At 53.0% G+C, this 15,700-nt stretch overlaps 1 protein-coding gene across 3 annotated transcripts in view; it reads left to right on the top strand.

Annotated features, from left to right (window-relative positions):
* The window catches only part of mypn (myopalladin), a 30,392-nt gene that overhangs the window by 12,959 nt on the left and 1,733 nt on the right, over positions 1 to 15,700 (top strand). The window contains exons 10-18 of one of the 3 annotated variants that reach the window (XM_023963238.1): positions 563 to 743; positions 1,263 to 1,570; positions 1,641 to 1,770; positions 2,505 to 2,582; positions 13,451 to 13,672; positions 13,737 to 13,886; positions 13,962 to 14,041; positions 15,266 to 15,392; positions 15,478 to 15,685. In XM_023963238.1, coding sequence (XP_023819006.1) covers positions 563 to 743; positions 1,263 to 1,570; positions 1,641 to 1,770; positions 2,505 to 2,582; positions 13,451 to 13,672; positions 13,737 to 13,886; positions 13,962 to 14,041; positions 15,266 to 15,392; positions 15,478 to 15,685 — 1,484 coding nt within the window. Of the gene's footprint in view, positions 1 to 562; positions 1,571 to 1,640; positions 1,771 to 2,504; positions 2,583 to 13,450; positions 13,673 to 13,736; positions 13,887 to 13,961; positions 14,042 to 15,265; positions 15,393 to 15,477; positions 15,686 to 15,700 lie in introns of all 3 variants that reach the window. The other 2 variants (XM_023963236.1, XM_023963237.1) reach the window with 2 other exon arrangements.

Raw genomic sequence — 15,700 nt, forward strand, 5'->3', positions numbered from 1 at the left:
CAGAATTAAAAGGTTCTGATCATCAGTTTGCCAAAACGCATCCTAACCAGTCCCGCCTGTCAGCCAATAGGTAACACCATTGGAGGAGGCGGGGCTATTAGTCCCACGTCAAAGCTAACATTAGCAGAGGGGGCGGGGCCTCTCCTCCTGCTCTGCATCATATCAGAGCTTTATCAGTTCATGAATAAACGCAGGCAGACTTCTTCAGATGTGGCTATTTCAGCTTTCTAAAACTAAGGATGGAGTTTTTTATTTGTAAGTTTATTCTTCACACTTTCTAAAGTTTACTTTGATGTCTGAATGTTTCATGAATCCTCTGTTCGTCTGCTATGACCTTTTTCTTTTTGGTTGTTGTTGATGAAGACGAAACTCCCAGAAATCCTGGAACAGGCTGCAGGTCAGACACAGACGTGCTCTAGTTTTAGGCAAAACTGAGCTCCAGTCCTGTTTAGAGAGAATTCTGACTGTATTTGGAGCTTTGGTGGAGCGGCCGGCGTGCGAGTCCATAAAAGGACATCTGACTCCCATCCTCCATGAAATGTTTCCTCTGCTCCCTTTGCAGGGATCCCAGTCAGCTGCAGCTCCTGCACAACCAGGTCCTCCTGGAGCAACAGCAGGAGACGCAGTCCCAGCCCCGGACCCCCACCCGGCCTCCACTTCAGCCCCCATCCCCCCTGCAGCCGGAGCTCCAGAGCCCCCCTGAAAGTCTGATGTGGTCTCCCAGAATGCAGCGGGAACCTCAGGTGCCAGTTTTCCAGTCTGTCTTGAGCCCCCCCCCACAGATTTCTGGCCCTCCTCCACCTACCTCCACCCCTGCTTCTGCTCCAACACTCACGGCTACGGCTTCACCTCCTTTCAAACCCTCCCCTGCTCCTCCTCTGAGCTTTTTGCACGCTCCACATGTGAAGACGCTCCCCTCCCCTCCACCCGCCCCACTCCTGAGCACACCACCTGCAGGTCAGAGCAGCACCATCCACGCCTCCCACCTGAACCTCTCCCCAGCGGCTCTCTCCAGGACTGCCCTCCCCCCTGCCTTTTCCTCCCCCCCTGCGCCAAAGCTCAGCATCCTCCCCCCGGATCTGAACACGCAGCAGATCTCCTCTCCAGCTGCCGTCCTGAGGAGCGCCCACGCCTCGCTCATGAACCTCACATCCATCTCCTCCACCTTCAACTACGCCCGGCCTAAGGAGTTCATAGCAGCTCAGGCCCAGTCCCCCGTCATGAGTCCGTCTCCAACAGAATCTCCCGTTCCTCTCCTGCAGGAGCTGGCCGCTGAGCTCAACTCCTCGGCTGCCAGCTCCCCGATCCCTCCGCCGTTCTCCCCGACAAGGGTGCTGAAGTCCCCCACCAGCCCCCCATCCCTCGTGTCCTCGCCGACTCCAGCCTCGTTTCTGAACAGCATGTCCTCCTTACGAGCCCAGTCCCCCCCGCAGGCCTCATCCCCTACCTTAAGCAGCTCCACCCCCAGCCCCATCCAGAACCCGGTGGCCTTCCTCAGCTCCGTCCTGCCGTCACTGACTCCAAGCCAACCCACCAACTCCATGGGTCTGCCCAAAGGAGCCCCCCTAGGGTGAGATGACGGAGCTCACGGACTGTGATCGCCAAACACTGGACGTCACACCCCCCTCCTTTTTTTGCAGAGTTCAGAAGAGGGCGCAGAAGGTCCGCCTCCCGTCAGCGGGAAACATCCGTGACAGCAAAGAGCTGCTCCTCCTCGACCTTGAGAAGCTACGTCTCAAAGACGGCCCTCCGAAGGCGGAGCACCTGCAGGTAGGAGGAGGCGTCTGGCTTCGTGTGGTTCTCCTCATGACCGTTAAACTGCAGGGATGTGACGAGGAGCGACCACCGCCACCGAACCCGAAGGCGACGGACTCCTCAGTGGCACGTCTGCCATGTTCTGCATCAGCGTCACACGTCCAACACTTGAGTCACTTTTCAGAACTAATTGAGAGGTTAACTTCACGTTCATCCTCATTTCTCTCCATCTTTGGTCTGGAGGATCCTGCAGCCGATCTGTTCGTCTGCTCAGATGTTTCCTCAGAGAAAATCCAACATTCAAGTGGAAACACTTTTTTTTTAGCTTTGTTGGAGTTCAAGTCCAGCAAAAATGAGAAATAAGCATTTTAATTTTAAAACTTTCAAGCCCCTTTTTCCCCAGAAAACTCTATTCAACCGTATTATCTCATTAGCTCCTGGGACCCGGGGACATTTTCTTTTAAATTACAGCCTGCTTCAAATGTAAAATGAACGGCAAGAAGGACATTTTTGTATATATCTAAATTCAGGTTTCAGTTGAAATCCCTTAAATGTTTTTGTGATCCTAAAGTTGCTCAAAAGTCTGGTTTTCCAGCAAATGAGTAAAAATGAGAGATGCAATGATGAAGCAGCCTCCTCTGCATCATACATTCATGTAACTTTGTGCACGCCAATAACAGCAGCTTTTGTGTCATCCCATCAGAGTTTGTGTGTCTAAGCTGTTCCTCCTTCATCCTGTCCTCCCATAGAAGCTGAGTGATAAGGGGGAAACAGCGGGCAGACTGCTTGGACCAAACATTCCTGCTACTGTCTTTAACTATGATGAGGTACAAGGCTCCTGCTGCTCCTGCTGCTCCTGCTGCTCCTCCCCTGCTTCCCTTACATCTCAGGCCTTCAATGTTTTCACTCTAAATCCCTTAATCAAGCCTCCAAGCTTCTTCTAACTCATTTATAACAACAAAAAGATAAAAATGAAATAACTACAGAAAACGCTGCTATTGGTTGATTTTTCTCTTCTGGTTTGGGAGATTTCACCAAAAAAGAACATGATAAACTTCTTGTAACAATGTTTGATTATTTATACCATTAAAAAAACAACCAAAATATTAAAAAATAAAAGCAGAATTTAAATAAAAACTTTATAAGAAATAGTTGAAAATAAAAACAGTTTAACCCTTTTACTATCCTAGGGACTTTAACATTGGGAGTTGGGTCATCTAGACCCACTAGACAGTGCTCTGAACCCTTTTCCTTCAATGATTTGTGATCTTCACTGGTGTCCATGGATTACATGAAATCTTTCCACCTTTATCCATCTTAGATGACCCCCCCCTTCCATTGACGTGTTCTCCCTACCATGACAAAGGACAAGTGCCTAAGATAGCACAAGGGTTACACGATCAACGTGAATAAGATGAATGATGGTTTTTGCATAAAGGATAGCACAAGGCTTAAGTCGTGCACGTTACCTCTATTCAGCAGGGTCATGGCTCTGCTCCTCACTGTCCTTTTCAGAGTTATAGAAGACTGCTCCATGGACCCGCTGCATGCGTCGTCTGCATGCATCCTTTTCTTCATGCGTCGTTGTCTGCATGCGATGTTGTCTGCATGCGATGTTGTCTGCATGCGTCGTCTGCGTGGGTTGTCTGCGTGCATCTTTGTCTGCATGCGCTGTCGTCTGAGTGTGTCGTTGTATGCATGCGTTGTTTTCTGCATACGTCATTGTCTGCATGGGTTGTTGTCTGCATACAATGTTTTTCTGCGTGCGTCGTTGTCTACTTGGCTTGTTGTCTGCGTGGGCAGTTGTCTGCATGGGTTGTTGTCTGCACGCGTCGTCTTCTGCATGCGTCGTTGTCTGCGTCGGTCGTTGTCCACATGGGTTGTTGTCTGCATGCGTTGCTGTCTGCGTGCGTCGTTGTCTGCATGCGTCGTTGTCTGCGTGTGTCGTTAACAACTTGAGATGTTGTCTGCGTGCGTTGTTGTCTACTTGGCTTGTTGTCTGCGTGTGTAGTTGTCTGCATGGGTTGTTGTCTGCATGCGTTGTTGTCTACTTGGGTTGTTTTCTGCCTGGATTGTTGTCTGCATGCGTTGTTGTCTACTTGGGTTGTTTTCTGCATGCGTCGTCATCTGCGTGCGTCGTTGCCTGCATGCGTCGTTGTCTGCGTGCGTCGTTGTCTACTTGGGTTGTTGTCTGCGTGCGTCGTTGTCTACTTGGGTTGTTGTCTGCGTGCGTCTTTGTCTGCGTGCGTCGTTGTCTGCGTGCGTTGTTGTCTACCTGGATTGTTGTCTGCATGCGTTGTTGTCTACTTGGGTTGTTGTCTGCGTGCGTCGTCATCTGCGTGCGTCGTTGCCTGCATGCGTCGTTGTCTGCGTGCGTCGTTGTCTACTTGGGTTGTTGTCTGCGTGCGTCTTTGTCTGCGTGCGTCATCGTCTGCGTGGGTTGTTGTCTGCATGCGTCATCATCTGCGTGCGTCATTGCCTGCGTGCGTCGTTGTCTACTTGGGTTGTTGTCTGCGTGCGTCGTTGTCTACTTGGGTTGTTGTCTGCATGCGTCGTTGTCTGTGTGCATCATCGTCTGCGTGGGTTGTTGTCTGCATGCGTCGTTGCCTGCGTGCGTCGTTGTCTACTTGGGTTGTTGTCTGCGTGCGTAATTGTCTACCTGCAATGTTGTCTGCGTGCGTCGTTGTCTACCTGGATTGTTGTCTGCGTGCGTCGTTGTCTACCTGAATTGTAGTCTGCGTGCGTTGTTGTCTGGATTGTTGTCGGCGTGCGTCGTTGTCTGCGTGCATGGTTAACTACTTGGATTGTTGTCTGCGTGCGACGTTGTCTACTTGGGTTGTTGTCTGCGTGCGTCGTTGTCTGCGTGCGTCATCGTCTGCGTGGGTTGTTGTCTGCATGCGTCATCATCTGCGTGCGTCATTGTCTACTTGGGTTGTTGTCTGCGTGCGTCGTTGTCTGTGTGCATCATCGTCTGCGTGGGTTGTTGTCTGCATGCGTCGTTGCCTGCGTGCGTCGTTGTCTACTTGGGTTGTTGTCTGCGTGCGTAATTGTCTACCTGCATTGTTGTCTGCGTGCGTCGTTGTCTACCTGGATTGTTGTCTGCGTGCGTCGTCGTCTGAGTGCATCGTTGTCTGAGTGGGATACACTCAGACAACGATGGCCTGCGTGCGTCGTTGTCTACCTGAATTGTAGTCTGCGTGCGTTGTTGTCTGGATTGTTGTCGGCGTGCGTCGTTGTCTGCGTGCGTGGTTAACTACTTGGATTGTTGTCTGCGTGCGACGTTGTCTACTTGGGTTGTTGTCTGCGTGCGTCGTTGTCTGCGTGCGTCATCATCTGCGTGCGTCATTGCCTGCATGCGTCATCATCTGCGTGCGTCATTGCCTGCATGCGTCGTTGTCTACTTGGGTTGTTGTCTGCGTGCGTCCTTGTATACTAGGGTTGTTGTCTGCCTGCGTCGTTGTCTGCGTGCGTCATCGTCTGCGTGGGTTGTTGTCTGCATGCGTCGTCATCTGCGTGCGTCGTTGCCTGCGTGCGTCGTTGTCTACCTGGATTGTTGTCTGCGTGCGTCGTCGTCTGCTTGGATTGTTGTCAGCGTGTGTCGTGGCCTGCGTGCGTCGTTGTCTACCTGAATTGTAGTCTGCGTGCGTTGTTGTCTGGATTGTTGTCGGCCTGCGTCGTTGTCTGCGTGCTTCGTTGCCTGCGTGCGTGGTTGTCTACTTGGGTTGTTGTCTGCGTGCGTCGTTGTCTACTTGGATTGTTGTCTGCGTGCGTCATTGCCTGCGCGCGTCGTTGTCTACTTGGGTTGTTGTCTGCATGCGTCGTTGTCTACTTGGGTTGTCGTCTGCATGCGTCGTTGTCTGCGTGCGTCATCGTCTGCGTGGGTTGTTGTCTGCATGCGTCGTCATCTGCGTGCGTCGTTGTCTACTTGGGTTGTTGTCTGCGTGCGTCGTTGTCTACTTGGATTGTTGTCTGCGTGCGTCGTTGTCTACTTGGGTTGTTGTCTGCGTGCGTCGTTGTCTGCGTGCGTCATCGTCTGCGTGGGTTGTTGTCTGCGTGCATCGTTGTCTACTTGGGTTGTTGTCTGCATGCGTCGTTGTCTACTTGGGTTGTTGTCTGCATGCGTCGTTGTCTACTTGGGTTGTTGTCTGCATGCGTCGTTGTCTGTGTGCATCATCGTCTGCGTGGGTTGTTGTCTGCATGCGTCGTTGCCTGCGTGCGTCGTTGTCTACTTGGGTTGTTGTCTGCGTGCGTAATTGTCTACCTGGATTGTTGTCTGCGTGCGTCGTCGTCTGAGTGCATTGTTGTCTGAGTGGGTTGTTGTCTGCGTGCGTCATCGTCTGCGTGGGTTGTTGTCTGCATGCGTCATCATCTTTGTGCGTCATTGCCTGCGTGCGTCGTTGTCTACTTGGGTTGTTGTCTGCGTGCGTCGTTGTCTACTTGGGTTGTCGTCTGCGTGCGTCATCGTCTGCGTGGGTTGTTGTCTGCATGCGTCGTCATCTGCGTGCGTCGTTGCCTGCGTGCGCCGTTGTTTACTTGGGTTGTTGTCTGCGTGCCTAATTGTCTACCTGGATTGTTGTCTGCGCGCGTCGTTGTCTACCTGGATTGTTGTCTGCGTGCGTCGTTGTCTACTTGGATTGTTGTCTGCGTGCGTCATTGCCTGCGTGCATCGTTGTCTACCTGAATTGTAGTCTGCATGCGTCGTTGTCTGCATGGATTGTTGTCGGCGTGCGTCGTTGTCTGCGTGCGTCGTTGTCTGCGTGCGTCATCGTCTGCGTGGGTTGTTGTCTGCATGCGTCGTCATCTGCGTGCGTCGTTGCCTGCGTGCGTCGTTGTCTACTTGGGTTGTTATCTGAGTGCGTCGTTGTCTACTTGGATCGTTGTCCACGTGCGTCGTTGTCTACCTGAATTGTAGTCTGCGTGCGTTGTTGTCTGCATGGATTGTTGTCTGCGTGCGTCGTTGTCTGCGTGCGTCATCGTCTGCGTGGGTTGTTGTCTGCATGCGTCGTCGTCTGCGTGCGTCGTTGCCTGCGTGCGTCGTTGTCTACTTGGGTTGTTGTCTGCGTGCGTCGTTGTCTACTTGGATTGTTGTCTGCGTGTGTCGTTGTCTACTTGGGTTGTTGTCTGCATGCGTCGTTGTCTACATGGGTTGTTGTCTGCGTGCGTCGTTGTCTGCGTGCGTCGTTGTCTGCGTGGGTTGTTGTCTGCATGCGTCGTCATCTGCGTGCGTCGTTGCCTGCGTGCGTCGTTGTCTACTTGGGTTGTTGTCTGCGTGCGTCGTTGTCTACTTGGATTGTTGTCTGTGTGCGTCGTTGTCTGCGTGCATCATCGTCTGCGTGGGTTGTTGTCTGCATGTGTCGTCATCTGCGTGCGTCGTTGCCTGCGTGCGTCGTTGTCTACTTTGGTTGTTGTCTGCGTGCGTCGTTGTCTACTTGGGTTGTTGTCTGCATGCGTCGTTGTCTACCTGGATTGTTGTCTGCGTGCGTCGTTGTCTACCTGGATTGTTGTCTGCGTGCGTCGTCGTCTGAGTGCATCGTTGTCTGAGTGGGATTTTGTCTGCATGCGTCGTAGTCTGCGTGGGTCATCGTCTGTGTGCGTCAATGTCTGCATGCGTCGTCGTCTGTGTGCGTCATTGTCTACCTGGATTGTTGTCTGCGTGCGTCGTTGTCTGCGTGTGTCATCGTCTGCGTGGGTTGTTGTCTGCATGCGTCGTTGCCTGCGTGCGTCGTTGTCTATTTGGGTTGTTGTCTGCGTGCGTCGTTGTCTACTTGGGTTGTTGTTTGCGTGCGTCGTTGTCTGCGTGCGTCATCGTCTGCGTGGGTTGTTGTCTGCATGTGTCGTCATCTGCGTGCGTCGTTGCCTGCGTGCGTCGTTGTCTACTTTGGTTGTTGTCTGCGTGCGTCGTTGTCTACTTGGGTTGTTGTCTGCGTGCGTCGTTGTCTACTTGGGTTGTTGTCTGCGTGCGTCGTTGTCTGCGTGCGTCGTTGTCTGCGTGCGTCGTTGTCTGCGTGGGTTGTTGTCTGCATGCGTCGTCATCTGCGTGCGTCGTTGCCTGCGTGCGTCGTTGTCTACTTGGGTTGTTGTCTGCGTGCGTCGTTGTCTACTTGGATTGTTGTCTGTGTGCGTCGTTGTCTGCGTGCATCATCGTCTGCGTGGGTTGTTGTCTGCATGTGTCGTCATCTGCGTGCGTCGTTGCCTGCGTGCGTCGTTGTCTACTTTGGTTGTTGTCTGCGTGCGTCGTTGTCTACTTGGGTTGTTGTCTGCATGCGTCGTTGTCTACCTGGATTGTTGTCTGCGTGCGTCGTTGTCTACCTGGATTGTTGTCTGCGTGCGTCGTCGTCTGAGTGCATCGTTGTCTGAGTGGGATTTTGTCTGCATGCGTCGTAGTCTGCGTGGGTCATCGTCTGTGTGCGTCAATGTCTGCATGCGTCGTCGTCTGTGTGCGTCATTGTCTACCTGGATTGTTGTCTGCGTGCGTCGTTGTCTGCGTGTGTCATCGTCTGCGTGGGTTGTTGTCTGCATGCGTCGTTGCCTGCGTGCGTCGTTGTCTATTTGGGTTGTTGTCTGCGTGCGTCGTTGTCTACTTGGGTTGTTGTTTGCGTGCGTCGTTGTCTGCGTGCGTCATCGTCTGCGTGGGTTGTTGTCTGCATGTGTCGTCATCTGCGTGCGTCGTTGCCTGCGTGCGTCGTTGTCTACTTTGGTTGTTGTCTGCGTGCGTCGTTGTCTACTTGGGTTGTTGTCTGCATGCGTCGTTGTCTACTTGGGTTGTTGTCTGCGTGCGTCGTTGTCTGCGTGCGTCGTTGTCTGCGTGCGTCATCGTCTGCGTGGGTTGTTGTCTGCATGCGTCGTCATCTGCGTGCGTCGTTGCCTGCGTGCGTCGTTGTCTACTTGGGTTGTTGTCTGCGTGCGTCGTTGTCTACTTAGATTGTTGTCTGTGTGCGTCGTTGTCTGCGTGCGTCATCGTCTGCGTGGGTTGTTGTCTGCATGTGTCGTCATCTGCGTGCGTCGTTGCCTGTGTGCGTCGTTGTTACTTTGGTTGTTGTCTGCGTGCGTCGTTGTCTACTTGGGTTGTTGTCTGCATGCGTCGTTGTCTACCTGGATTGTTGTCTGCGTGCGTCGTTGTCTACCTGGATTGTTGTCTGCGTGCGTCGTCGTCTGAGTGCATCGTTGTCTGAGTGGGATTTTGTCTGCATGCGTCGTAGTCTGCGTGGGTCATCGTCTGTGTGCGTCATTGTGTGCATGCGTCGTCGTCTGTGTGCGTCGTTGTCTACCTGGATTGTTGTCTGCGTGCGTCGTTGTCTGCGTGTGTCATCGTCTGCGTGGGTTGTTGTCTGCATGCGTCGTTGCCTGCGTGCGTCGTTGTCTACTTGGGTTGTTGTCTGCGTGCGTAATTGTCTACCTGCATTGTTGTCTGCGTGCGTCGTTGTATACCTGGATTGTTGTCTGCGTGCGTCGTTGTCTACCTGGATTGTTGTCTGCGTGCTACGTCGTCTGAGTGGGATTTTGTCTGCATGCGTCGTTGTCTGCGTGGGTCATCGTCTGTGTGCGTCATTGTCTGCATGCGTCGTCGTCTGTGTGCGTCGTTGTCTGCATGCGTCGTTGCCTGCATGGGTTGTCGTCTGCATGCGTCGTCGTCTGCATGCGTTGTCGTCTGCATGCGTTGTCGTCTGCATGCGTTGTTGTCTGCGTGCGTCGTTGTCTGCGTGCGTCGTCTGCGTGCGTCGTTGTCTACTTGGGTTCTTGTCTGCATGCGTGCGTCGTCTGCATGCGTCGTTGTCTGCGTGCGTCGTTGTCTGCGTGCGTCGTTGTCTGCGTGCGTCCTTGTCTGCGTGCGTCGTTGTCTGCATGGGTTGTTGTCTGCATGCGTCGTCGTCTGCATGTGTCGTCGTCTGCATGCGTCGTTGTCTGAGTGCGTCGTTGTATGCGTGCGTCGTTGTCTACTTGGGTTGTTGTCTGCATGCGTCGTCATCTGCGTGCGTCGTTGCCTGCGTGCGTCGTTGCCTGCGTGCGTCGTTGTCTACTTGGGTTGTTGTCTGCGTGCGTCGTTGTCTACTTGGGTTGTTGTCTGCATGCGTCGTTGTCTGCGTGCGTTGTTGCCTGCGTGCGTCGTTGTCTACTTGGATTGTTGTCTGCGTGCGTCGTTGTCTACTTGGGTTGTTGTCTGCGTGCGTCGTTGTCTGCGTGCGTCATCGTCTGCGTGGGTTGTTGTCTGCATGCGTCATCATCTTCGTGCGTCATTGCCTGCGTGCGTCGTTGTCTACTTGGGTTGTTGTCTGCGTGCGTCGTCATCTGCGTGCGTCGTTGTTTACTTGGGTTGTTGTCTGCGTGCGTCTACTTGGGTTGTTGTCTGCATGCGTCGTTGTCTACTTGGATTGTCGTCTGCGTGCGTCATTGCCTGGGTGCGTCGTTGTCTACTTGGGTTGTTGTCTGCGTGCGTCGTTGTCTGCGTGCGTCATCGTCTGCGTGGGTTGTTGTCTGCATGCGTCATCATCTTCGTGCGTCGTTGCCTGCGTGCGTCGTTGTCTACTTGGGTTGTTGTCTGCGTGCGTCGTCATCTGCGTGCGTCGTTGTTTACTTGGGTTGTTGTCTGCGTGCGTCGTTGTCTACTTGGGTTGTTGTCTGCGTGCGTCGTTGTCTGCGTGCGTCATCCTCTGCGTGGGTTGTTGTCTGCGTGCGTCGTTGTCTACCTGAATTGTTGTCTGCGGCGTCATTGCCTGCGTGCGTCGTTGTCTACTTGGGTTGTTGTCTGCGTGCGTCGTTGTCTACTTGGGTTGTTGTCTGCGTGTGTCGTTGTCTGCGTGCGTCGTTGTCTGCGTGCGTCGTTGTCTACTTGGGTTGTTGTCTGCATGCGTCGTCATCTGCGTGCGTCGTTGCCTGCGTGCGTCGTTGTCTACTTGGGTTGTTGTCTGCGTGCGTCGTTGTCTACTTGGGTTGTTGTCTGCGTGCGTCGTTGTCTGCATGCGTTGTCGTCTGCATGCGTTGTCGTCTGCATGCGTTGTTGTCTGCGTGCGTCGTTGTCTGCGTGCGTCGTCTGCGTGCGTCGTTGTCTACTTGGGTTGTTGTCTGCATGCGTGCGTCGTCTGCATGCGTGCGTCATCTGCATGCGTGCGTCATCTGCATGCGTCGTTGTCTGCGTGCGTCGTTGTCTGCGTGCGTCGTTGTCTGCGTGCGTCCTTGTCTGCGTGCGTCGTTGTCTGCATGGGTTGTTGTCTGCATGCGTCGTCGTCTGCATGTGTCGTCGTCTGCATGCGTCGTTGTCTGAGTGCGTCGTTGTCTGCGTGCGTCGTTGTCTACTTGGGTTGTTGTCTGCATGCGTCGTCATCTGCGTGCGTCGTTGCCTGCGTGCGTCGTTGTCTACTTGGGTTGTTGTCTGCGTGCGTCGTTGTCTACTTGGGTTGTTGTCTGCATGCGTCGTTGTCTGCGTGCGTTGTTGCCTGCGTGCGTCGTTGTCTACTTGGATTGTTGTCTGCGTGCGTCGTTGTCTGCATGGGTTGTTGTCTGCTTGCGTCGTTGTCTACTTGTGTCATTGTCTACTTGTGTCATTGTCTACTTGGGTTGTTGTCTGCGTGCGTCGTTGTCTACTTGGATTGTTGTCTGCGTGCGTCATTGCCTGGGTGCGTCGTTGTCTACTTGGGTTGTTGTCTGCGTGCGTCGTTGTTTGCGTGCGTCATCGTCTGCGTGGGTTGTTGTCTGCATGCGTCATCATCTTCGTGCGTCGTTGCCTGCGTGCGTCGTTGTCTACTTGGGTTGTTGTCTGCGTGCGTCGTCATCTGCGTGCGTCGTTGTTTACTTGGGTTGTTGTCTGCGTGCGTCGTTGTCTACTTGGGTTGTTGTCTGCGTGCGTCGTTGTCTGCGTGCGTCATCGTCTGCGTGGGTTGTTGTCTGCATGCGTCATCATCTTCGTGCGTCATTGCCTGCGTGCGTCGTTGTCTACTTGGGTTGTTGTCTGCGTGCGTCGTTGTCTACTTGGGTTGTTGTCTGCGTGTGTCGTTGTCTGCGTGCGTCGTTGTCTACTTGGGTTGTCTGCATGCGTCGTCATATGCGTGCGTCGTTGCCTGCGTGCGTCGTTGTCTACTTGGGTTGTTGTCTGCGTGCGTCGTTGTCTACTTGGGTTGTTGTCTGCGTGCGTCGTTGTCTGCGTGCGTCATCGTCTGCGTGGGTTGTTGTCTGCATGCGTCATCATCTGCGTGCGTCGTTGCCTGCGTGCGTCGTTGTTTACTTGGGTTGTTGTCTGCGTGCGTAATTGTCTACCTGGATTGTTGTCTGCGTGCGTCGTTGTCTACCTGGATTGTTGTCTGCGTGCGTCGTTGTCTACTTGGATTGTTGTCAGCGTGCGTCGTTGTCTACCTGAATTGTTGTCTGCGTGCGTCGTTGTCTACCTGGATTGTTGTCTGCGTGCGTCGTTGTCTACCTGGATTGTTGTCTGCGTGCGCCGTTGTCTACCTTAATTGTAGTCTGCGTGCGTTGTTGTCTGCATGGATTGTTGTCGGCGTGCGTCGTTGTCTGCGTGCGTCGTTGCCTGCGTGCGTGGTTGTCTACTTGGGTTGTTGTCTGCGTGCGTCGTTGTCTACTTGGATTGTTGTCTGCGTGCGTCATTGCCTGCGTGCGTCGTTGTCTACTTGGGTTGTTGTCTGCCTGCGTCGTTGTCTGCGTGTGTCATCGTCTGCGTGGGTTGTTGTCTGCATGCGTCGTCATCTGCGTGCGTCGTTGTCTACTTGGATTGTTGTTTGCGTGCGTAATTGCTTACCTGGATTGTTGTCTGCGTGCGTCGTTGTCTACCTGCATTGTTGTTTGCGTGCGTAATTGTCTACCTGGATTGTTGTCTGCGTGCGTCGTTGTCTACCTGGATTGTTGTTTGCGTGCGTAATTGTCTACCTGGATTGTTGTCTGCGTGCGCCGTTGTCTACCTGAATTGTAGTCTGCGTGCGTTGTTGTCTGCATGGATTGTTTTCTGCGTGCGTCGTTGCCTGCGTGCGTGGTTGTCTACTTGGGTTGTTGTCTGCGTGCGTCGTTGTCTACTTGGATTGTTGTCTGCCTGCGACGTTGTCTGCGTGTGTCATCGTCTGCGTGGGTTGTTGTCTGCATGCGTCGTCATCTGCGTGCGTCGTTGTCTACTTGGATTGTTGTTTGCGTGCGTAATTGTCTACCTGGATTGTTGTCTGCGTGCGTCGTTGTCTACCTGGATTGTTGTTTGCGTGCGTAATTGTCTACCTGGATTGTTGTCTGCGTGCGTCGTTGTCTACCTGGATTGTTGTTTGCGTGTGTAATTGTCTACCTGGATTGTTGTCTGCATGCGTCGTCGTCTGTGTGCGTCGTTGTCTGCATGCGTTGTTGCCTGCATGGGTTGTCGTCTGCATGCGTCGTCGTCTGCATGCGTCGTTGTCTACCTGGATTGTTGTCTGCGTGCGTCGTCGTCTGAGTGCATCGTCGTCTGTGTGCGTCATTGTCTGTGTGCGTCGTCGTCTGTGTGCGTCGTCGTCTGTGTGCGTCGTCGTCTGTGTGCGTCGTCGTCTGTGTGCGTCGTCGTCTGTGTGCGTCGTTGTCTGCATGCGTCGTTGCCTGCATGCGTCGTCGTCTGCATGCGTCGTCGTCTGCGTGTCGTCATCTGCGTTTACATGCATTTTCCTGCAGAGGTCAGTGTGGATGAGGAAACCCGGGGGCTGCTGGGATTTCTTTCATGCAGTCTCTTCTCCTCCAGGAGTACAAAGTCTCCAACTTTGAGCAAAGGCTGATGAGTGAGATCGAGTTCCGTCTGGAGCGAACGCCGGTGGAGGAGTCGGATGAGGAGGTGCAGCACGACGACGTGCCCTCTGGGAGATGCATTGCCCCCATTTTTGATAAGAAGCTGAAGAACTTCAAGGCGGTGGAGGGCGTGCCCGTGACCTTCTCCTGTAAAGTGGTGGGAGTTCCTCCTCCAAAGGTGAGCTGTCTACCTAAACCTGCTGGTTTGACGCTCCGTTCATCTAACACAAAGGTTTCTACAGGTTTACTGGTTCAAAGACGGGAAACAGATCTTGAGGAAAAATACTCATTACAAGAAGGTGAGGGAGGGGGACGGGACCTGCGCCTTACATATAGAATCCACAACCAGTGATGATGATGGGAACTACACCGTCATGGTTGCAAATCCTCAGGTATTGTTTCAGCTTCTTGTTTTCAGCGGCGTCTGTCCAGAGGTTGCAGCTCATTTGCTGCCTTTTGCTCTTCAGGGACGAATCAGCTGCTCGGGTCACCTGATCGTTCAAAGTGGACCTCCTCGACACCGCCTCGCTCCCCTCCACCCTCAGAGGTGAGCTGGCACGGGAGGGAAAGTTGATCTGCAGAGTAAACATGATCTCAGACGGTCAACAGAGGCCTGCTCTCAGCCCTACAGCTGACTCCACCTCGCCGCCAAAAACACTAATGGATCTGCACACAGACACACACACACACACACACCTGCAGCTGAACGTTGTCTGCAACCTGCAGACGTGGAGGGTGGAGCATCAAAGCACCTCCAACCAAACAGCTACATAACTCCACCCACAGCAGTTAAAACAAACCAAACCTTCTCATTTCCAAACTTGTTTCTTTTTATAAAGCTTTGTCTTGACGCGTTGATAATCTCACCAATTTACTTAATAAGCTACAAAAATGTCAGAAAAAATGAAGGAATCAAGATAAGGAGGAGACTGAACACATCTTCATCACTTCTGGTCCCCACATCCGTCAATTTTCAAGCCCTGAAGACAAAATGAGCCTTTGATTGCTTGTTTTTAAATGTCTTCACCGGACCAGGACCTTCTCAGATCTCCTCGGTTCGTATGAACCCTCCAGAACTCTCAGGTTCTGCTCTTTTATCTACACCCACTGTGAGAACAGGAGAACTCTTCAGAACCGTTGACCTCACCTGAGAAACTGAGAGTCTGTGGAGACTTAAAGACTCGTCTTTTAGCATTTCTAGTATTCATTTAATCTTTTATTCACAGCATTTCCATCTAATGTTTGTCTTTCCGTGTTTACTTCCTTGATGTGAAGCACTTTGTGCTCTACGGAGAAACTGATTGGTTGTCAGAGAAAGTGCTCACGGTCACCACAGCGATTACTGGCGTGCAGAAATATTCATGTTCTGTTTGCGACGTCACACGTTTGTCACAGAGGGGAGAACATAAAAAACAACGACCTCCATCAGTGAGGTCAAAGTTCAGGCAGGCCGCTGCGTTAAGGATGTCCCTCCATGCAGATCACAGCTCCAGGTTCTCTTCTTTTAAATCATCTCCTGCCTCCAGCGGCTGCAGAAACCACTTGGTTCTGCCTCTGAGGTGAGAGCTGGAGGCATCTCTGTTACTACGACAACCAAGATGTCCTACTTTTGGGGGTGGAGTCGGCCCTTTTGGTCTCTTGCTGTTTGATTGCCCATTGTCCTGCAGCCCTGTGGCTCCATCTCCCAGCATCCTTTTGGAGGCGAAACGTCTGCATGAACAGGAAAGCTTTGCTTTTTTCCGTCTGAGCTGACCTCTCCTCGCTCTTTCAGAGTGCGATCCCGCGTTCAGGAAGTCGAAGGAGAACAAACGCAGGAGCGCTTCTTCCGGCCTCACTTCCTGCAGGCTCCAGGGGACATGATGGCCCACGAGGGCCGACTCTGCAGACTGGACTGCAAAGTAGGTGGCAGGACCCAAGAGGACACGACCCCCCCAAAAAAGTAGAATCTTTCTTTAACGTAAGAAAATGGGTTTTGCTTTTGAGGTGAGCGGCCTCCCCAGCCCGGAGTTGATGTGGCTCGTCAACGGAAAGCCCATCTATCCAGATCTCACCCATAAGATGCTGGTCAGGGAGAACAGCGTCCACTCGCTGGTCATCGATCCGCTGATGCAGAACGACGAGGGAACCTACACGTGCATAGCGAGCAACAAGGCCGGGCAGAGCTCCTTCAGTCTGGAGCTGAAGGTCGTGGGTAAGGTCACTGCAA

This window comes from Oryzias latipes, chromosome 15 (assembly GCF_002234675.1).
Source record: "Oryzias latipes chromosome 15, ASM223467v1".
NCBI lineage: Eukaryota > Metazoa > Chordata > Actinopteri > Beloniformes > Adrianichthyidae > Oryzias > Oryzias latipes.